The sequence below is a fragment of the Podarcis cretensis genome (genome assembly GCF_951804945.1).
Source record: "Podarcis cretensis genome assembly, chromosome: 6".
Classification (NCBI taxonomy): Eukaryota; Metazoa; Chordata; class Lepidosauria; order Squamata; family Lacertidae; genus Podarcis; species Podarcis cretensis.
The window spans coordinates 50199568-50222661 of NC_137175.1; the positions used below are offsets into that span (position 1 = coordinate 50199568).

A 23094-nucleotide genomic window follows, 5' to 3' on the forward strand; every position below is an offset into this window, starting at 1 on the left:
AGCTTTAAGAATGTCACTTTTTTCGATTCCAGGTGAGAAATGTGTGGCATAAATGACGGATGCAGATGTGTGAGCAGAAGGGCTTGTAAAATATCGTAGTTGTAGTCATAGTAGTAGTAGTGTTGCTGTTGTAGGTTAGCAATTTTGCAGTTATTTTCAAGGCTGCTTTCATTGAATGAATTTTTAAGAAGTTATATTTCAGTTACTTGAATGAATTTTTGCTGATGCCTCTTAAGGTGCAGAACTTCTTCTAAAGTCATTGCATATTATGTACCAAAAGTACTAGTTTATGTTTGAATCCATTAGTTCTTGGGGACATAGCCGCCTTCAGGGCTTACCAGCACTGAACTTGCTATCTTTGGCTGCCCTTTGTGCTGTTCCATTGTGAAGTTTCCTCAACCAGAGGCCAAGTAGCTTTAAATGTTTGTTTTAGTGAAACACTGAAAGGTTCGTCTGTAGTCTTGTAGCACAACTTAAAAACCTTTTCCTTAGGATGTACGCAGTTCAGCATGCTACTCAAAACTGTCCCTGATGGTGACAACATGAAAGTGATTTTGAAGGAATGACAGCACAAGGTTGACTTGTGGTCATACAACTTGCTTAAAATCTTAGTCAATCCTTTTTAAAAAAAGAATCTAGTGAGCAGCTTTTTAGAAAGGATATTTCCTGTTGACATGGTTCAAGTCTTAGAGCTCAGGAACTGCCTTTTCCCTTTCATAGTGAGCTAGTTGAACTATATTATGTGTTGTGATCAATACTGTGCCCTTGGTAACAGGCTTATTGCTGCTGCAGAATCTGTTCACTTTAGGCTTGTAAGGGAGGGGGGAATCAACTAGCTGGCCATGGATTGGGTATTCTAATCAAGTTGGAAGCATGGTGGTGTATGCTGAGAATCCAGGCATGAGGGTGGGACAGGGTGCTCTATTTCTGCATACAGGCGGATGATCTTGAGCTAAATATCTGGTACCATTGCTCTCCTGGCACTAGAGGTGGGAGGGCTGTCGTTCCTAGATATCAGAACTTGGGAGTTTGCTGTTAGAAATGGGCAGAATCAGACTTCTTGTTGAATCAGTGGGAATTCCTTCTTCACCTTCTTGCAAAATTCTTTATATAATTTGAACCTGTATTCTGGAAGCTTTCATCTTCAGCCATTCATCCCCCACACACAAGAATCCTGGTCAGAATTTTGTGCATTCTTTTCCAGCCCCACAGGGAGAGGATTAATTTGGATCCAGGCAAGCTCTAAATAAGAGGGTATTGCCAATTCTTATTAAAGTTGGATTGAATGACTGTATACATAACAAAGCATGACCTTCCTCTGTCTCGATGAAGCTAATTCTCCTGTGTTCTCATTGCTGCAGCTGTGTGGGCTGAATATTGCATTTTGCAATTAAGCTAGGGCATGATTGAAAATACTTTATAGCCTGTATGAGACCAACCAAAAATGCATTTTAGGGATTGGGTTTTGAAAAATTATTATTCATTAGATTTCTTACACTCACTTTACCATGAGGTCCTAGGGCAGGTTAGAATAATTTTTTAAAAGGTTATTAAAATTAGTTAAAACAGATTACACTTGAGAGATTTAAAGTTGTGCTTGAATCCTGCTTGCTGGTTTCCCACAGGCATGTGGTTGGCCACTGTGAGAACAGGATGCTGGACTGGATGGGCCATTGGCATATAAAAATTAAGCATATGTTGACTAATTCTGTGCAGATATTTCCTTTCCCGACTATCTGATATGTATAAATATGACTGAATAGTTGCCACATTAGGCAGTACATTAAAACCATACCATTTGCCACATTTTGCTGTAAGTTTCCTTGAATTTAAGCTGCCTAAGTATTTGCTGCAGGTTTTCAGTTCTTTTTTAGGATGGTTATCTACTGTAGCAGACAGGGTTGAACCATTTTCTACAATAGCTCTAATGCAAATGTGCAAATCTGAAATGAAAGAATGAATTAATTAATTAATTAACTAACTAACTAACTCTTGCCTGGATGCTGAGAAGCAAGAGCAAAGGGGTATGGAGGAAGGTGACTTTCCTGTACATGTTCCCCTGGCAAACCTCCCCCCAAGTGTTGGGGACCCTACTGAATGGGGTGAGCTCTGGTGCAGAGAGGCTAAGAAGGAAGGGGGAGTCACTGAAAATTGGCTGGAGGTTCGTTCCAGGAATGGAGTTTTGGCCATGAAAGGTGCCTCAGCTCCTTGCATCCCAACTAACTCCCATGTGCCACCCTTAATGCAACAGAGACAGGACAACCACCTCTCATAAACAGTTTGGCACCCTTTTGAAAAGAAGTGCCAAAAATCACCAAAAGGAGGAGGGAAGCATCTCACAGTGGTGAAAATTTTTGCAAAATCTGCCGCCTCCATTTCAGCTCTCCTCTACTTTCAGACGTTTTGACACTTCCATTTTTTGATTGAGCACAGCTTGTTGTGTCATCCAAAACCAACAAATGGTGCTTTAGAAGATCACAGAACATCCCTTCTGTCATTTTTATTTGGATTTGTTCATGAGGTCCATAACTTTTAGTATATGCTGAAAGGGGTAAGTTCCTCCAGTGTGCAGGAGTTGTGATCTTTTCAACCATAAAGGATGTTTTGCTTTTTGTTTGGTGCTCACTGAGTTTTTCTTAAACCTTGTTACCTGCTTTACAACCTGTGGCTGAATATATAACCTTCATTAAGATCTTTGCCAAGAAACAACTTTATATTTTCCTCATTTTAAAAGCAATTAGCTGGTTTTTATTTAAGACCTTGGGGTAATTGCTGTCCATGCATCAGTACACTTAATATTAGTATGTTAATTTATAATGTGGCCCAAGGGTTGGATATGCTGGAAATAATGGCAGTCTGGATCCCCTCTTGACTCTTCCAGGTGCTGCCCTTGGGTAATCAATTGGTATGCACCTTTATTGTGTCCAAATGTATTTTGTGTTTGGCGCAAAATAACATGGCTGCCACTGCACCTTTAGAACAATCAAACTACCTTCCTACCCACCCGCCCTGTATCAAACACTGTCTTTATCAGTGTCCCATTCCTAAACTTGTTCCTGTTTGGTATTGCCCCTGCTTTTAAATGATGCTAGGCCAAAAAGAAAGAGCAAAATCATTGGCATGGATGGGAAATCATGACCTCCCCTTTTTTCTTGCAAACTATCAGGTACTGCAAAATGAACTATTTTTAATATTAATTTCATTTCTATGCCGCTTTATATTGTTAAGGAAAACCCCCTCAAATGTAACTATTGATGTGCAAACTTTACTCTCAAAAGGGAAGGGGGTTATTTGGAACTGAGGAACTGAAATATAATTTCATGTTGAAGCTCTGCAACTGACACATCAAGATAGCTTAAATTCATTTGATGTTTAAGTTGACTAAGCTAGTGGTGCCATGTACCAAGCATGATGGGGTGAGCTCCCATTGCTCTGTCGCAGCTCTTGCCAACCTAGTAGTTCGAAAGCATACCAGCACAAGTAGATAACTAGATACCACTGTGGTGGGAAGGTAAAGGGTGTTTCTATGCTCTCTGGCTTCCGTCACGCCAGAAGCAGTTTAGTTATGCTGGCCACATAACCTGGAAAGCTGTCTGTTTGACAAACACTGGCTCCCTGAAGTGATTTGAGCGCCACACCCCATAGTCTAAGTTTGACTGGACTTAACTGTCCAGGCGTCCTTTACCTTTACCTGCCATGTACTGGAGATATATATATATATATATATATATATATATATATACCCTGCCCTCCTCGGCCAGGGCCGGGCTCAGGGCGGCTAATACCAAATATGAATTACAATAAAACGTAATAGAAAAACAAACCAACCAACAACAACAAACAAACAGGAACAACAGCCAAAAAATGAACTGTCACGGATAGGAGAATACCATTGTAAATTCATTCAAGGCCTTGAAAACTCCAGTTCTGGATTCTGCAGTCTTTCTGTTCCTAAGTGCTTCTCTTTTATAGGTAGCCTTTGGCATTTTTTTTAAAAAAAGTGGGAGTTAATGAGTTGCAGAAACGATTCACCTTTGCCCAGCCGTATTTGTAAGGCTGTAATGTTCAGCTGCTGGACATGGGCAAATCAGCTTCTAAGTAGCCCTGCTAGAATTCTTGGCTGAAACTTATCAGTATTCTACCCTAATAAATTGCTGGTGTATTAACACAGTAACAGCACTGAAAGAATAAATGCAGCAACAGGAATTACTACTCCCATAGCAACTGTGCAACTCCCCCACTAATCATTACATTATCCTCTAGCGGCTCCCCTAGTAATCACATACAGAGCATGAGTCTTCTTCATGCTGCAGCACTGAAATTGCATTGCTGCCAATACTTTGCTTCCATTTTCAAGGGCCTGGACAAATCAAGGTTATAAGAATAGGAAGCAACAGCCATTCTCTTTGTTGTATTTGGGCCGGACACTGTAATATTTGGGATAGAATTTCTGCATAAGGGAGATCTAAAAGTCTCCCCCCACCCCCTTCCAACCCCTGATACTTTCAAAGAGCTTCTCTGCTAGACATGCAGCTTTTGTGAAGCTCTTCAAGGTAACTTTCCCCATCTTCTCCCCATTGCATGACAAATATCCCCTCTCCCAGCATCATTTTGCTTATAGCCTAATGCAGGCATAAGGCAGAGTAGGCCCTCCAGATGTTTTGGGACTACAACTCCCATCATCCCTAGCTACCAGGACCAGTGGTCAGGGATGATGGGAGTTGTAGTCCCAAAACATCTGGAGGGCCGAATTTTCCTATGCCTGGCCTAATGTGCTAAGTAGCCAGGAACATGTAATATTTCTTTGTTTTAGAAATTTTGTATCTTGGGAAACTTTATAGGTTCAAAATGGTACAAATATGGTTATATGATGATACTGGCCTTCTTATAGCCATCCGTTTTCTCCATGTTTCTTTCAAAGTAGAATCATGCCTTATCAGAAAATTGTCTTTAAGCCACACAAGGAATTCTTCAGAAGTAGGTGTTTAACTGCTGCCCTAAGGCAAGACTGTTCTGTGTCATCTGTGGACCTCCCTCTGTAAATGTGTGGAGCTGTAGCATCTGTCAGTACTAGCTGGGATTTTTGGTGGGTTCTCTTTTGATAATAGGCAATCTAAGGCTGTTTACAGATAGTAACTTCAAAGACTTGATGTTGCTATCGTTGCCCATAGCACACACACACATTATTTCTGGTCAAACATGTTTTGCAGGTTTTTAAAGTGCTCCAAGAAATACTTTGAAAGAGCCAAAACTGGCTCTGAGCATCATGATCAGTACTGCCACAATAATAATATTAAAATATTTGTTATAATGGAGTCCCCCAGTTTCCCTCTCCACCTCATTTAAGAACACTTTTCCCCTTTAAAACTTAATTAGGGGTGGATATTTTTAGACCAGAAGCTGCTTCTGATGCCGTCTGGTCAATTTCACAAGTCATTGACTAGTACAGGGGCTCAAGTAAGTGACTGGAATTAGAAACTGGGGGTTGGGGGCAGGCATTCTCTTTCTCCTTCCCCTCCAACTTCCATTATTGCAATTGCTGAACAAGGCTTGGGTTACAGTAATAGTAAAGGGGAGATTTACACCCATTGCTCTACAGAAAAGTATCACAATGCAGCCTAAAATATGTGGCCTAAGCTAACTCCTGTCAGTCATCTCCAATTTGACCCTGGGGGATAATGCCCTGCAGTTCCAGGATGTCAGAGGAGCTTTCATGCTTTTGTATGACTGACACAAGCAGAACTGATGCATTTTTCCCTTCTCTCTTAAATCTGCTTTTTATTAAATATGACAACTTGCTTCCAAAAATAAATGAATTAAAACAATTACCATCCCAAAGTCTCTAAACTTAGAAATGTTACAGGAGCTTACAAGAAAACAGGTCTAGGCTCCTAAGAGGAAATTCTGCTGAGATAATGATCTTTTCTATGGGGTAACCAATCTTTACTGATGGCAATAGTCATTCAAAGTAGTTTGGGTCTGCAGCCTAAATTGTAGTAGTAAGGATCACATTAAAAAAAATCTTTCTCTGGTTAGAAAGACTGTGTGAAAAGTACTTATGGTATTTTATTTGTACTTTAAAAAAATTATATACTTCTAGATTGTAGTAAAATCTCTATGCAGTTTATAAGAAATAGTAAAATCATCAATTGTTGTTGTTGTTTAGTCGTTAGTCATGTCCGACTCTTCGTGACCCCATGAACCAGAGCATGCCAGGCACTTCTGTCTTCCACTGCCTCCAGCAGTTTGGTCAAACTCATGTTAATAGCTTCGAGAACACTGTGCAACCATCTCGTCCTCTGTCATCCCCTTCTCCTTGTGCCCTCCATCTTTCCCAACATCAGGGTCTTTTCCAAGGAGTCTTCTCTTCTCATCAATAAAATCATCAATAAAAGCAGATAAATGCAATTAAAAGATTAAAAAAAAAATTAGAATTAACAGTTCAAAAGATTAAAATGTGTCAGCATCTATTTGTCTGGGTTAGACTTACATAAATGAAACTTTCAAGCCAATGGTGCAAAGAGTTCCCTGTGAAGAGGAATTTATTGTTAAAGCATTCTGGAAATTGTAGTTGTGTGAGGAGAAATGTTTAAAATAGCACAATACTTCTTTAAATGTATAATGCACATGGGACCTTACATTTTGTACTCTGGGAAGCAGGGTGCAGCATTTATGTTCACGTCAATTTATTCGTCTCACAGACTGCTATAGACATATTTTTTAACTTGGTAGCTTATGTGCTGCAATTTCTGGGATTGGAAATTCTCACCCTTTCCTCCATTTTTAATAATCTAACTTTAAGGAGAAATCACAGATTTTAGCAGCTGTGGCTTCTCATGTGGTTATGTAAGGCAGTGTGCATGGAACTTTAGATAAGACTCTTTAAAGTTCCATTTCAACTACTCATATATTGCACCCACAAAAAGCTGTCATATAAGTGGCAAAACCATCATTTACTTGGGCTCTGTCTTGGGACAATTGCTGGCTCTGTTCTGATAAAATGTAGAAGTCTTGTGTCAGAATGAATATGCTGTTATGAGCAAAAAGAACAGGTCATATTAGGACGTGCTGCGGCATTTAATTTCTGTGGAAGTAAAAGAGCAGTGTGCAAATTTAGTATCCCCTCAGTGCAAGTGAGCTCCTGTTAGGGATCACTCTGGCTCCCACTCTGGGCCCTGGGCAAAGACAGTCGGTGTCTCCCCTTCCAAGTACCTTGGAGGGGATGCTACATGTGATTAGCACAAAGACTCCAGGCTGGTGGCTTTGCCTGATGTTTCCTGGGGGAAAGGAGAAAGCACTTTGTTGTTTTTGGACTTCAGTCAATCCTGTATGAGGGATGGTAGCAGAGAGTTCATTATCTGGTCTCATTTCCCCCCTGCACAAGGAGATACCATGCCTGCAAATTTCATTTCTGTCCGGCTTTGCAACCCAATTACTTCTTCACTGTTCATGAGTATTTATTTAGATTCCGACACCAACCTTCAAAACAGTCTTCAGTCACACACTGTTTATTTGCCCAAGTTGCTTTTTCTTTTTATTATGAATGGTGGCTGATCTTACAGGTCCATCCCTACCTTCTTGTCTTAAGTCAGATGGCAACTGGGATTGGCTCTCCCAATTTGGATGAGATTGCAGAACAAGTTAGTTCACTTATAAATTGCTTCCCTCAACAGAGTGTCTGGAAGCAACTTACAAGCATAGAACATAGTGACAAAATTAAAAAAACAAAAACCTTACGCCACAAAAGTTTTTTCCTCTTAAGGAATGACACTGGCATGTTGAGCAATCTCCATGTCTTTGCCAAATGTGCGAGACAGGAAAGACTGTCACAAAATTGCACTAGCAGTTTTAGAACATCCTGGTGTGTGTCTGTATTGTGGGAACAACAGATCTTAGTGCTCTGTAGGTGGGATTGTACCTCTGCTGGAGGCAATATTTAGTCACCTTGAGTGACCAGACAGTAATCAAACTGCAAGCTTGTTTTGTGAGAATGAAATTCGAGTCATGGCTGTGGGGCAAGAATAATCCAAGAAAGTTCAATTGAGGAATGTTGTGTGCTTATCTTCATAAAGCCAGAGGATCTGTCACTCAGCTGTGATGAGTACAGAAGAAAGTGATTGGGGTTACAGGAGCAGCCTACCCATGTCCTTTGTGGGGCACATGTTGCAATGTGTGGTGGGATAACATCATATGGCATCATGTGGAACAGCCTTCCCCAATCTGGTGCCCCCCAGATGTTTCAGACCAGCCTTTCCCAATCTTGGCACCCTATATGTTGTTGTACTACAACTCCCTTCACCACTGGACCTGCTACCTAGGGATGATGGGAGTTGTAGTCTAGCAGCATAAGGGGACTCAATATTGAGAAAGGCTGTTTTACACTAATTCTATTTTGGGTGATATCCCTACTCCATTGTTGAATTTACTCCCACATGGTTCTCCCACCACCCCTTGGGTGTGTTTCAGGTAAAGCTTAACTTCAGTAAAACCAACTGCTGTTCACAAGGCTGCATTTCACATAAGGTTGCTTAGAAATCAGAATGACAAAATAGCTCCAATTGCAGATTTTTATGGGCTTATATGTTTCTTCAAGATTAGTTTATTCCAGTCTCTAATTCTGAGCAAAGGGACTGGCTGCTCTAGTTTATTTCATAAGAACCATATGTGCTGAACAAATAAGCCACAAAAAGCTACGTGTTCTATTTTTTTCTATAAAAAGCAATTTAATGTGCTTAAATGAGTATAGTAATCTCAGGTATGTGGAGAACAATTTTTGTGCTGAGCAGCAATAATTTGCACCCTACAGAGCTTTTTCTTCAGTTCATGTTTTTAAAGGATCTGGAGGCCTGTGAATGTTTTATTTTATGCCCTCGGTTCTTAGCCAAGGATAATCTTCAGAAAAGATCAGGAGTTGGGCCTTAGGTTTGTGCACCCTTTTAAACATTAAAAGAAGTGAATGACCAGATTAGGAGATTTTATTCTGAGGGTTTCATTCTCTTTCATCAAGAACTATTCTACATTCCAAAATGGGAACCTCCCAATTTATTGCTCACTTTCCCCTGAGGTAAGGGAATGCAAGAGCCTGTGCAAGACTGAGGCCTAATTCATTTCATTCCTGGAGGATAACTCATCCAAAGGCTGGGATGGGAATTATGTTGATGCAGGCCTTGAGATGTCCATGTAGAAGTTGCTCTTTTTGTGCAGCAGTGCAGGTCAATAGTAGAAGGATCCAAGCTCTAGAATGTAAATTCTTCCCCATCTTTATCATGGTCATGGAAAACTTGCAGAAGAATTGTTCTTGTAAGTAATATTTTACTCTCAGGTAAATTTATTAAAATAATGAGAAATTTGGGCTGTGATTCCCCAAACCACTTTAACGGAGAATACTTCCAATTAAATGGTTGGTTCTTTAAAAATGCAGGTTTTTCCAGCTGTACAAATCCCCACCCCTAGAAGAAGGCAAATTAACTCAAAGGCACTCTGTTCCTGGCTTACAACCTTTATCGGTGAGGTTTTTGCCATAGAAATCACTAGCTTTTATCTACTATCCATTGATGATTTATTTTTTTATTTGCCCTAGACTAACAGGTGGAAAAACAGGAGTATTTTAAGGGTATATACAAGGATGTGACAAAGTATTTCCTGCCCAAAGATGAAAGTGAAGAAGAGGAGGTTCTGCCCCCCAAAAAGAAGGGAATTTTAAATTGAGTTTGAGCAGTTTGTTTTAAATATGGAAACTGAGCACATTCTATACATATATATTTGGCATACATGCCATCGGTGACACTACCTATCATTTAAGCGCTTAATAAAACACATATGCCTAAGATGTCTACTTCCTCTCCCCTCATTTTTCCAACTGCACATTATCAGCTTTCCAGCAGCACATTTTTCCAACTCTAGATTTTGTGCCAACTACACACTAAAAAAACCCCTCTGTTAAATTGTGATGTTGGTCCTACCTGAGGTAATAAAACTAAAACTTGTGGATTGCAGCCATAAAACTGCAGCCATAACTTTCTAAAACAGAAGGAAGTGTTCTTCTTGGGGAAAGTCTGTCCGTGAGAAAGGGTTGTAATTACAGTTGTGTTTCCTTGACACTCTTTATAACACAAGTGGTTTATAAATGTTGGTCTACCATATTAACACATTACCATGCTGCAATAAGGGACGCGGGTGGCGCTGTGAGTAAAACCTCAGCGCCTAGGACTTGCCGATCAATGGTCGGCGGTTCGAATCCCCGCGGCGGGGTGCACTCCCGTCGTTCGGTCCAAGCACCTGCCAACCTAGCAGTTCGAAAGCACCCTCGGGTGCAAGTAGATAAATAGGGACCGCTTACCAGCAGGAAGGTAAACAGCGTTCCATGTGCTGCGCTGGCTTGGCAGATGCAGCTTGTCACGCTGGCCACGTGACCCGGAAGTGTCTGCGGACAGCGCTGGCTCCCGGCCTATAGAGTGAGATGAGCGCACAACCCTAGAGTCTGGCAAGACTGGCCCGTACGGGCAGGGGTACCTTTACCTTTACCTTTTATCCTGCAATAATGGCAGTAGTGCCAACAATACTAGATTATCACCTCCTTGGGTTGAGTAGCACTTGACATTGCTCCTTAGAATCCATCTTCCTCACCTTAAAGGAGGAACACAATCTCTTCCTCTTGACTTAATGTACTAGGGTAAGGGCTGTTCTATTTACTGATGCGTATAATATGGTACAGATCTCCTGCAATTGTACCAATTCAGAACAAAGGTGTGGATAACATGATTAAATGTGCTCAATGTTAAAAAAAGCTTTTCAGTGTAGGAAATTAACTCATGAGTTAGGATTTGAGATATACTATCTTTTCTTGTCTCCGGAGTGTTGTAGCTTAGTTCTTGGGAAGCAAATTGGGCCTTAGGACAAATATGGTAGCTGCAGCAAATCCATTGCATCAGTTGGCCAGCTACATATTAATCTTGGAATCTTAATCCACCTACCTGGGAGCAAGCCCAACTGAATTCAGTAGGACTAACTTCTAAGTGAATATGGTTAGGATTGTGCTATAAATAATCATTGATTAGTTCCCCCACAAAAGCAATTAAAGGCTGTAGAGTAATGAATATTGAGCCATTCAAATAGTCTGCAATTAAAATTATTGCAGCAGAATGTGGTAATTATAACATTTCCCCCTGCAGTAAACACGTATCATTCTTTCTTTCTGTAGGAAGAGACTCATGAAGTAGTTAGTTATTAAAGAAGTTAGTCTAAATAGCCCCAGGAGTAGCTTTTTGGAACACCGAGTACCTGAGATCTAGGCCAGTCAGATATTGCATTTTTTGTGTGTTGCAGTGGAGACTATAAGGTTTAGCTTTGGTTTTAGTTTTTTTATATGTGGTTTAACTGAGAATGTTGGTGGAATGCACTGTCACTGTCAAGCTTGCTTTCAGGATTAAGGCCTTCAAACTTGAAGACTTTTCAAGGTGTTACATACAACAAATGCAAGGTGAATTAATATTGTGGTTGGAGTATGAGAGGCAGGGGGACTAATAATGGTCACTAAGAAAAGTGGTTGGGGGCTAAGTGAGCCCAGTGGGAGTTTTGTCCAGCTCTCTTGGCTTCTGAATTGTCACCAGACATAGCATGGGTATTTTGGAACTGTTCTTGCAAGTGTTCATGCTAGAAATGAGCTTTAAAAAATTGCAGGTAAAGGGCGGTATATAAATTCAGTCAATCAATCATTCAGTGCAGATCCAATTCCTTATTTGTTTTTTTCTTTTAAAAATAATCTTTATTATGTTTTCAAGAAAAAGTGAATACATAAGTAGAATAAGTTATCTGTTGAATACTGATACAGTTGCATTGCACTATAGTATTTCCCTCACTCAGCAAACAAACATACATAGAGCTATTATAACAAAAAAAATCAATTAATTAGTTTAACTTGAGGCAAAACTAAATCGCACTTCCCCCCAACTAACAGACTTTTTGGTTCCAAGTATCTTAAAAATGTCCTGTTACCCCTCAATAGGTAAGTGTAGCAAAGAAATAGGAATTTATATGCAAAAAATAATAATACATACGTAAAGAGCAGTTTGGGTCAAGATGGCCACACCCTCATATAATGTGAAGAAGGAGAGAAATAGTTTTATAATTAACAAAGGTGATAAAATCATACCACTCTTCCACAAGATAAACATTCTTTGCTTGTCCCTAATGGCTTTACAATCATTATAATTTTTTAACACGTTCTTGAGCTTTTCCTATTTCAGTCTTCTTTGTTGTCTTCTGCTTCCCCACTCCTTTACCTCTTATTTTTCAGTATTCAGCTGGAATGTGTTTAATCTTTTTCAAACTCCCTGAAGCGAATGGGTACTTAAAGTCCTGCTGCATGGCTTGTAGATGAGAACCTTAATTTTGTAAAAGTTCAGTTGTCAGGTCTAAATGTCATAAGCCCATGCAGGCACATCCCAGAGGTCAAACTGGGGTAAGTAGGTCCTGATGCCATCTTATAGACTTGAGAGCCAATAGTCTTCCTAATATTAACAAATGTATTTAACAATTCAGGTTTCACAATAGAAACTCATTTTATATTGATCAGGTTAGTAACTCCCAGTTGATACTGGGGATAGTATGTTTTAATAGTAATAATGCTTGGTTTGGTATTAGTCTTACAGTTAACCTTTGTTTACAAAGTAAGGGCGATGCTGACTTAAGTATGTATGAGCTTCATGGATTAAAGGTCGAGGGAGAATCTAAACTGTTTCCCCCTACATGGTGTTGAAGTATTGGGATCTAAAATATTTTCTTTGCTGCTAAATACTGTGCCACACCCGGTTAGGAAAGCAAATTCCAGCAGTGAAACACATATGAGTTCCAATGAAAATATGACATTGTGAAGATTGCTTTTGGCTTTGGGAAAAATTAAGTCTCTACCCATGGTGAAAAGGGGCAGTTTTCTGCTTTCCTGGGTGAAGTCAAACTAGCAGGCTTTGAATATAGCAAGCTGTCCAGACCTTCCCCAAAACACGTGCTTGGACGTCTACATTCCACAGCTGTGTGTGCAGGAGACACTCTGTACCAGTCAATATTGGTGTCAGAGAGATTTGAGAGAGGATTTTCCTTTTAATGTCATCTAGAGATCACAGCACATGAACAAAGAAGATGATATTGTGAGGTCAACTGTTGAGGTTGCAGTTGGATCCTGTCTTTTTCCCAGGGTTGTATTCCAGCCCCGTGTCATACACCATTTTGGTTTCAGGCTAAGTTTAAAATTGATTTAATGCTGGAGTAATTCACTTCATTAGTAAGCTGCTTGCCATGTTTGATAATATTTTTAGACAGGACAGATTTTACTAAGCTGCAGAGTTCAGATGAGCGCCCTTAAAGCCGGTTCAGGGATTACAGTGGTAAATTCAGCAGTTGATTTCATTAGCAAGCAGTTTCCCAGATCCAAATTGTCCTTTTTAGAACTTAAAAGCCAGATCCAAATGCAACTTGTTTGTTCCTCTTTGTATTCTGAAGAAATAGTGGTGACAAATGGGAGCACTGGCCAGTTTTTAGCAAACAAATCTTTGCTCTGGATAAACAGGGACTTTTCTTGGGAGTAAATGGGAATCCACTGTTCGTCTGGAGCATTGGGAAAAGGTATGCTTATAATTTCTATGCTTTCTCAACATAGTGGGAATTTGTTTTGACATACAGCATTTGCAAACTTTAAAGTTAGTTTGTTACCAATATGACAAACTGTAACCTGGATTATTGATTATTTTTGCATGCTGTCTCTTGGGTTTTGAATTAGAAGTTTGACTTATAGTGGCTGTCCTGATTTTTTATTTTTTTTTAAGTTTCCCTGATTTGTTTTTAAATAAATGTTACATTTATGGTTTACAGCAAAGACATAGGAAGGTGCCTTGTATTCAGTCAGATCATTGGTCTGTCTCACTCAGTACTGTATTGTCTACACTGACTGGCACTTTCAAATGAGGCAGTTTCTGAGGACATACCTGGAGATGCTGGTTATTGAGCCTGAGACCTGTATGCAAAGTAGATGCCCTGCCACTGGGGTATGACAGATGTCTGACATTCTAACCACCTGTTAGGACTTGCACATATACTAGAATCATAGAATCATAGAGTTGGAAGAGACCACAAGGGCCATCGAGTCCAACCCCCTGCCAAGCAGGAAACACCATCAGAGCACTCCTGACATATGGTTGTCAAGCCTCTGCTTAAAGACCTCCAAAGAAGGAGACTCCACCACACTCCTTGGCAGCAAACTCCACTGTCAAACAGCTCTTACTGTCAGGAAGTTCTTCCTAATGTTTAGGTGGAATCTTCTTTCTTGTAGTTTGGATCCATTGCTCCGTGTCCGCTTCTCTGGAGCAGCAGAAAACAACCTTTCTCCCTCCTCTATGTGACATCTTTTTATATATTTGTACATGGCTATCATATCACCCCTTAACCTCCTCTTCTCCAGGCTAAACATGCCCAGCTCCCTTAGCCGTTCCTCATAAGGCATCGTTTCCAGGCCTTTGACCATTTTGGTTGCCCTCCTCTGGACACGTTCCAGTTTGTCCGTGTCCTTCTTGAACTGTGGTGCCCAGAACTGGACACAGTACTCCAGGTGAGGTCTGACCAGAGCAGAATACAGTGGCACTATTACTTCCCTAGAGTTGCCATATTTCAAAAAGTAAACTTCCTGACACCCACAAAGTTGTTGAACTTTTTTGGGGAAGCCTCTCCCCAAAATAGTGATTTTAAGCTTTTGGAGCTGTTTCCGCTGCTTTTCCCACCACGTTGCCATACATCTGGATTTTTCCTGACATTTTGCCAATTCAGCAAAATTCCCCCGACGCCATTTTTATACCCAAAACCAGGACATGTCAGGAATTTTCCTAACGTATGGCAAGCCTAGCATATACCAAATGTCTCTTGCTGGAACTTCGTATTAACAATAACATTGTTACCTCTGCCACCCACCTTAGTTTGTTGCCCTTTCCTTGTGCATTTCTCAGTTCCCAAAATTTCTGTTCTGCTTTTAAGGAAACCCCCTTTGATGTATTGCCACATATATAAACACATTCTAAACCTAGATTAACATCTTGATTTGTAGCAAATAGAGAAGTCTGGATTTTCAGCTTCAGGTCTTCTACTGACCACCAAAAATCAGCAAGCCTGCATCACACATTGTGTTGGTCATCCAGTCACTTGAAGATAGCTTTCACACACTTCTAGGTCAGCTGTACTACCAATAGTACAGAACATAATCAGCGGTAGATCCCTTCAGACACTTCTTTGTTGCTTTATAGGATTGGAACAGTTATTCTGCCTTATAGGATTGAGACAATTATGGTGCACATAGGTTTATTATGAAATTTCATATTTAAGCTACCGTTTCTCAAACAGCTTATAGTAGTATAGTCAGTCTTCCTGCCATTGTATCTTGACACCAACTTCATGAAGCAGACTGCCCAAAGGTCACTAGTAAGTTTTGTGGCTAAGCAAGGAATTGAATCTAGGTCTTGCTGTAACTGCAGACTGCTACATCACACTGAGTTACTGGCTAATGATCAAGTTTCCTTATAGATATGCTGATTAAAAGGCCTTTGCTTGGATGCCACAGAACAAAAGCACTTGAGGTATAGCTGAGAAGAGGTGGTATACACACAGAGACACAGACACACAAACACAAACAAACAAGCATGTGTGCATATAGCAGACATCCTATCACCTATACTGAGAATGGATGTAGCTGCCCTGCCAGTTGAGGGCACTCCTTTTCTGGCATAGTTCTGTAGCCCCCTTTTTCTTAGGAGGAGAGAGTATTTTCCTCACATGCACAGCTATCGTTTGTCTGATTAGGTGGTTGCAGAAGGGAGGCTTTGTGGCTCTTGGGGCAGGCAAAAGAGCCTTTGGCATCAGTTCACAGTTCCTTCTTAATAGCTCAGAGCTTTGTGGTCTGTGTTACATAGAGTTCACAGGACCGGAGTGCAGCTTTACCTAGCCTGTAAAATCTTGTTGAAATCTCATTTGCATATTTAGCATTTATTTATTTAGCAAACTTTATATACCACTTGATAATAAATAAAACTTCTAAGCGGTTTGAAAAATAAAGCAGACATTAAAGTTATCTACAAAATAAATCTGCATCTCTGTCAACTTGTGTGTACTTATTTTATACTCACTGTAGTCCTTGATTCTTTCAGCAGCTAAATTTCTAAGGACTTCTTGGTGGCCACAAGTGGTTATTTGACCTCTCAGAGCTAATGCAGATGTCTGCTCCCCCCTCCACTCTCTGCCTCTGGTGCAGTGGTGAAGAGGAAACCAGAAACAGCAGTTTTCATTTTAAACTAACCATACATTTGTTCTGTCCATTTTGATTAAATAGTTTGAAGAGTAGCAGTCTTGGGAGGAAAATCCATCTTCTGATACCACTACAATTGAAATGAAGTGAAGTTTGTGTTTGTGCTTAAATCGTGAGTGATTTCATGGTGGTTGAGATGCCCAAGTTGTTTTTTAGGTTGTCAAAGATGCTTCATAGTTTTGTGCTAGTATAGCAGCTGAAATTCCACTCTAGTTGGTCATGGCAGTAGTGGAATAATGTAAAGATATTACATAGACGCTCTTCTGAATAAAAAGGAAGCTGTAACAATTAAAGCCCTTGTGAGCCAATTCTTTACTTTGGGCCACTCTCCGCTTTCTCAGAGGAGAACTGGATTTCTGTGTGGCCTCCAATTGTTGATTGCTAACCTTCATGTTATAGCTGATGGCTTGTCTGGTAGTGCTATAGAGTACAGTTTGTATTCCTGTGCTTTTCTGACTGAAGGAAATTGTATTAATTTACCAGTATCTCCCTTTTGGTCTAAAGATCTTCGCAATTGTGACTGCTTCAACATTTACAGTTGCTGACTTCTACTGAAGCCTTGAATACTGCCATATAACATGCAATTAATGGGACTTGACAATGCAGTACTTAAAATGTCAGAGGCCAATGAAGCTCTGTCTTCACAAGAACAAATTCTTTTGCTCCCTGTGGTGGTACCCTTATGGTGATAGCAATGGTAGGTGATGTGATATGAGGGAAGCCTAATTTAGGCGGATAATTTTGAATACTCTTTCATCCATTTTGGTATCTACTTATTGTGCTTTTTCCATTTTTGAATGTCACAGCACTTCATTAATCCTATTCGTCATGCTTTTGTTCTGAGGGAATCATGGCTCCTACACATCAGCTGTGGCAAAGAACACACACCTTTATTGGGCTAGTGAAAACAGCTCAGAGGGCCTGCCAGGCAGGGGAGGGGGAGAAACATGGTAGATTGAATTTAATCAATCCAATGTAAACAGATTATTTTAAATCACAAAAGAAAATAGACTTTCTTTATTTTTTCCTATTGTAGAAATCAAACTAACTAGTTGCTGTAGCATACTCCTTATAAACCTAGAATAATAATCCAAAACAGTTGGGTGTTTAGCACACATGCTTTGTGAACTACAGGATCATCTCCTTAGGGGCAAATTTGGGCAATTGTGAAATAAACACAATTGTACGTATGCATAGACCCTAAGAAAGAACACTTGAGTAGTGGCTAAATGCCAAATAACTTTTCAGAGGCTGGGGTTAGTAATTACTGAGCAGATTAGTGTTTCTCTGTGAGGTGAAAAATAAGAGAATTGTCCAGCAAAACTTAATTCTCATTTAATATTATGGAAGAGTAAATCATTGAATTAATACTCTCCCTTTTTTAAGTTAATGGGACTTAAAACTTGGTTGTCCTGTTTAGTTGACATTCTTCAATGCTCACACTCTGCCACAGTTAATACATACACTACTGCATCAGTATAATTCTTGATCAGAGGCCTCCCCCCTTCTTAAATGGAAAGCAAACTTTAATTCTTTCTGTTGTAGTAATTAATGGATTCTATTTTAAAAGGTTATGTGAACTTTTGTTTGTATTATAATCAGATTTCATTTTCATAGACACTAGATTTGAGTTTTATACATTCTGAAGACATGTGGAGCATTGTCCTCTACTGGATTCATTCTTCGTTGCACTAATTCTTTTAACAGTTGAACGGGCTGAAACATTAAACTTTGTTCAAGCTGGAATACTTCTCCCTTCGGGTTTCTCATCCAGGATTTGATTTGCTGAGTATCATTCATTGATAAGATCTGAATGCAGTGCAGAGTCTCTGGTAACTCACCAGCTAAGTATGATAAATTGGTGTTTAGCACGGGAAATACTTTTGAACCTAGTTTTTATTGGTTGGTCTTATCAGTGAAAGTTACAAAGCTCTATGCTAGGCATTTATTAAATAAGGATTAGACTGAAATAAAGCAAACAGGTTTATGAAGAAGGGAGTTCAGCACAATGAATTGCTTACTAAATCTCACTCATAAACATACTTCCTGACATGGTGAACAATGTGCTGTTCCTCTAGGACTTAAAATAGCATTGGACACAATCTGTAGGGATTGTTTTGTTCAAAGTTCACTTGTTTTTTGTTCCTAGACCTGGATGAAATCAGAGGGCAAGGTTAAAGTAGGCTATTGGTAGCATTCTTTTCAGCAAAGGGGGATTAACTTTTTACTAACTTACTAACCTATTTTTTACTATTAGGTCTTAGTTAATGACCTCCCTTTTTGTTTTTGAATTGTCACTAGTTATTTTGCTGCTTGACATTAGTGAATTGTTTCAGATACGACACTAAGCCATGATGGGAATCCATTAATTTTTGCCAAAGACATTGTTAAAGCCTGCATTTGAATATAAGAGAGAAAAATGGGGGGGGGGGGGCGCTGCCATAAATTTTATCATTGAAATAATTTTTGTGCATTATGAAGTTCAGAGCTTAGAAAAGCACCCTTCAGGCCATAATGGTTGAAAGATAAGAGGCAAGCCTTTTCCATTATATCCAAGACTTCTGTTTTTCCAGTTCTGGTTCTTGGCAATCCCATTGCTATCATGCTGTTCTTAAGGCCACACAAGCAGCACATGGGGCTGGTTTGTTGAAATAATCAAATCACATGGTGAGAACTGTTATGATCCTTGAACTATGTGCTTTGTAGAATTCAGGGCAGGTTCTATATTTTGAATCAGTTGGGGTTTTCAGGTTCTGTTCTAGTTTGATGTAACTTGCTTTGTGAATTAACTAAACTATATATGTATAAAACAAGCCTTTTTAATAGAATTGCCAGGTGACATTTTTTTTATTTGTATCTTGGTGAGTGACAGGGGCTATCTCAAAAACAATACAGGGAAGTTTTGCAGCAAATATTTGAATTGCCAGTAGTGTGTGGGGTCCAAGATAATGTCACTCCACTTTGTTTCCTTCTCTCAGCCTCTCTGATTCTGTTTTCTCTTATTGTTGAGCCACTTACTCCTGGGAGGAGGTGTTCCCTGATACAAATTCTTTGTTTTCTTGAGTCTTAGAAGTACTTGGAAGTTTGACCCACTTGTTCTAGAATTTTCCTAATAGTAAGCAAATTGCAGCAGTAATTCTTTCTTTGCATTCAAATTCACATTTTCAATAGTTTTTCCACAGTGCCATTCTAATATTGCATGTTTCTCCTCAGCCTAACGCTACAGATTTTTCTCTTGCTCCCAACCAAGGTGCTGCATGTGTTTAGTGTATCGTAGTTGCAGGTGGTACAATCCAAACAGTTCTTTTCTCAGAGAAAAACCAAGGTATTGTAAGAGAACAGGAACCAGGTTTTTCCAAGATGTGTCTTGTGCTGTCAGTTGTGAGCTGCAGTTCCTGACTGTATGCCATTGTCAAGATGTTCTAAGCCCACAGCTCTTTCCTGGTTTATCTAAATTAATCTAGGGATTTTAATGTGGAATAGTTAGTATATTTGGTTTCTTATGATCACATTGGTTTTCATTACACACTTCGAATACATGATTGATTGACTTGAATAGCAGTATTGTTGTTGGCATATGACTTGGCTGTAGTTTAATGATCTAAATGTTTTAACTGTTCTTAAACCCCTGATATATCTTTGGGTTACTGAAGGGGGGGAGGATAAAGCTGGTATTCATCAAGAAAGTAGCATGAAGTTTGTTGTGTCTAATGTAACCTTCCAATAGCGCAAGTCTATGGGGGCGGGGGAGGGAAATTCACCTTTCTCCTAATGGGTTTGAATTTTAGCAAGCAACATTCTTCCCTGGATTGCTTAGTTGTTTGTCTTTGTGGAATGTGTGGAGAAGTGAATACCCTGCTGAATAAAATAAATAAAATAAAGTGGTTATAACTATGTATGTCTTCTTGCTCCTCTGCATTTAGCAAATCCAGTTTGCGGATGATATGCAAGAGTTCAGCAAATTTCCAACCAAGACTGGTCGCAGGTCTCTTTCTCGGTCCATTTCACAGTCTTCAACTGACAGCTACAGCTCTGGTAGGTGTTTTTCTTTTCCAGACCTTTTATTTCCTGTTTAGCTGATATTTTGAGCATTAACCCTGACCCCAGACTTAAAGGCAATTGCTAACTTCCTTTATGACAACCTCATTCAAGATTTTCAAAAGTATTGCAAAATACTGGAATACATGACAGTTGGCAGTGCTATCCTTATAGTTAGGGATGCATCTCTTAGGAAAAACACCATTCTCTCTCAAAACTTTGGCACATTCAGCCATGAGCCATAGTGGCTGCCATCTTTTGTACCCTTTCATGGTCTCTTGGAAAGCAAAGCCCCTTTGTATACCTCTGGTTTTAGTGATTACAAGTCATCACCTTTTCCTGTTCAGTTGCACGTAAAGCTTGAAAGAGTCCTGTAGTATCCCTTGTAGCATCCCTTGTGCATGTATACAATACTAGCCTTTTAGTTCTGTCGTGTTCTATGGTAGTTGACATGGATTTAAGAAATTTAATTCCACTGATTTCAGTAGATCTACTTCAAATATGACTTCGATAAATATCACCCCATGTATTTATGCACTGCTCTACCTTTACTGTAAAGCATCCTTGTAAGGTGTTTTAAGGACTTGGTATGTTAGAAAGGAAGCCTATTTTTTAATAAATAAAAAATAAAAATCTGCCTGCCAATAATCTTTGAAGAATGTTGATATCCTGCAGTATTTGAAGCACACACGGTGCCACCTTATGCTAGTGTGTATAAGCCAAGAAGTGAAAAATTTGCAACAGGAAACCAGATTGACCAGGACACTTCCACTGTTTTAAGATGAATGATCAGAATGAAGTTAAAATAGCACAGATGGTAAAATGTCAACCCTTAGTAAGAAATACGAATTGTCTTTATTTCTTTCGCGTATACTCCTTTCTTACCAAACACTTCTGTTTTGTTCTCTAGCGGCATCCTACACAGATAGCTCTGATGATGAAGTTTCCCCAAGAGAAAAACAGCAAACTAATTCGAAGGGCAGTAGCAATTTCTGCGTTAAGAATATCAAGCAGGCAGAGTTTGGCCGCCGAGAGATAGAGATTGCTGAGCAAGGTAAAGAGTGAGCTGCTGAAGCTTCCTTCTCCTTTGGGTACCACAAATTATATCCTGTTTGTCAGCAAACCCCCTTGGTAGTAGATTAGCTGTGTCAAAATGTCAGCAAGCAATGTAAACTTAAAACAAAAACAAAACCTCTCAGGATTGTTTCAACAGGTGTTGCTAATGATGCCAGTTGCAACTGTCTATGTACTCAGTCTTGTGAATAACAGCTGATGGTCTATACATGAACAGTCCTTTTTTACTACTTCTGTGTTAGGGACAAATTAAAAGGCCTTTATATTCCTTATATTCCTTTTCATTTAGGTTGCAGCCTTGACAACTTCTAGCCTTTTCTGACTGCCGTGTTAGGTTGCCAGCATCCTTCACTGACATCCAATCTGACATTCAAGACAGTTGCCATTACTGATCTTTGCGTTTCTAGACCTTCTCACATATATAAATGTCTTTGAGCTGACTTACTATGGGAACCCAAGAGGATGACCAGCCAGTGGATGGCAAAAGTTTCATTGAAAACTTCTCTTCTGCTTTTGTAGACATGTCTGCACTGATTTCACTTAGAAAACGAGCTCAGGGGGAGAAGCCTTTGGCTGGAGCTAAAATTGTGGGATGCACGCACATTACAGCACAGACTGCGGTGAGTGCTCTGCAATTTGCACACCAGCTGCCTTTCATCTTAACTGCTACCTATGCCACTCACCTTTGTCTCTTTCTGAATAAAGAGATGAATGGAAAAGTGTCTCTGTTGTCTAAACAAGAGCATTTTTGTTGTTGTTGTTGTTTCTCAACCATCCTGATGTGTCTGTACATAATAGTGTTCGGCAAAGACATTTGCTGTTATGGCAATTCCAGGATTCAAGTTGTCAGCAGTATCCGCTGGGTTTGGCTGATGGCTGCAATGTCTTGCATGGACTTGGGTATGCCTGATTTGATTGGGGGTTGGGTCATAACTCTGGCCTGGTATTGGCCAAATCGAGCCAGCTATTTCTGCTGTGTTTTTGGTTGATTATGCTTGCATCGCCCCCAGGTCTTGATTGAGACGCTGTGTGCACTGGGAGCTCAGTGTCGTTGGTCTGCTTGCAACATTTATTCGACTCAGAATGAGGTAGCTGCTGCCTTGGCTGAAGCTGGTGAGTACACGGCAGCGGCACAGAGATTCGGTATCAGAATTAGAAATGCAAATTCTGTTTTTATTAGGGTAGCACTTACTACTTCTGTCAGACTATTCAGTACAGATGAATACATGATGTACTGAGAATATTTGGCTGTGTTTGAAGCTCTGCTATCAGATTTGTACAGCTTGTCACTAACGATGCAAGCTTCTGAACAATTCATTTAAAACAAAATAAGACCCACTTTGTTTCAGGTAATTACATAAGAAAAGCCCTGCTTGATCACAGTGGCCAATCAAAGGCCTATAGGAGGCCCACATTCCAGGCAGCTGGCACACTGCCACTGATGGTGGAGCAAGAACATAGTCATCATGGCTAGCAGCCATTGGTGGAAGCATTATTTTTGAAAGAAGGACCAAATTACTTAATAAGCAGAAATTTTGAAGCAAAATTCCTCAGCAATGGAATAAATGCAATCTCATTTGAAAGAATTGTAGTTGGATGTAGTCTATCTTTATGTACACGGGGGCCTTGTAGAAAGATCTTTG

At 39.8% G+C, this 23094-nt stretch overlaps 1 protein-coding gene across 3 annotated transcripts in view; it reads left to right on the forward strand.

The window, feature by feature from the left end:
- Positions 1-23094, forward strand: part of AHCYL1 (adenosylhomocysteinase like 1) — a gene marked incomplete at its 3' end in the record, with an annotated part of 49525 nt that overhangs the window by 8521 nt on the left and 17910 nt on the right. For all 3 annotated transcript variants that reach the window (XR_013840396.1, XM_079982545.1, XM_079982546.1), the window contains exons 2-5: positions 20263-20374; positions 21288-21431; positions 21971-22071; positions 22462-22564. Coding sequence is in view for 2 of the 3 variants with exons in the window: in XM_079982545.1 (XP_079838671.1) it covers positions 20263-20374; positions 21288-21431; positions 21971-22071; positions 22462-22564 (460 nt within the window). The remainder of the gene's footprint in view (positions 1-20262; positions 20375-21287; positions 21432-21970; positions 22072-22461; positions 22565-23094) is intronic.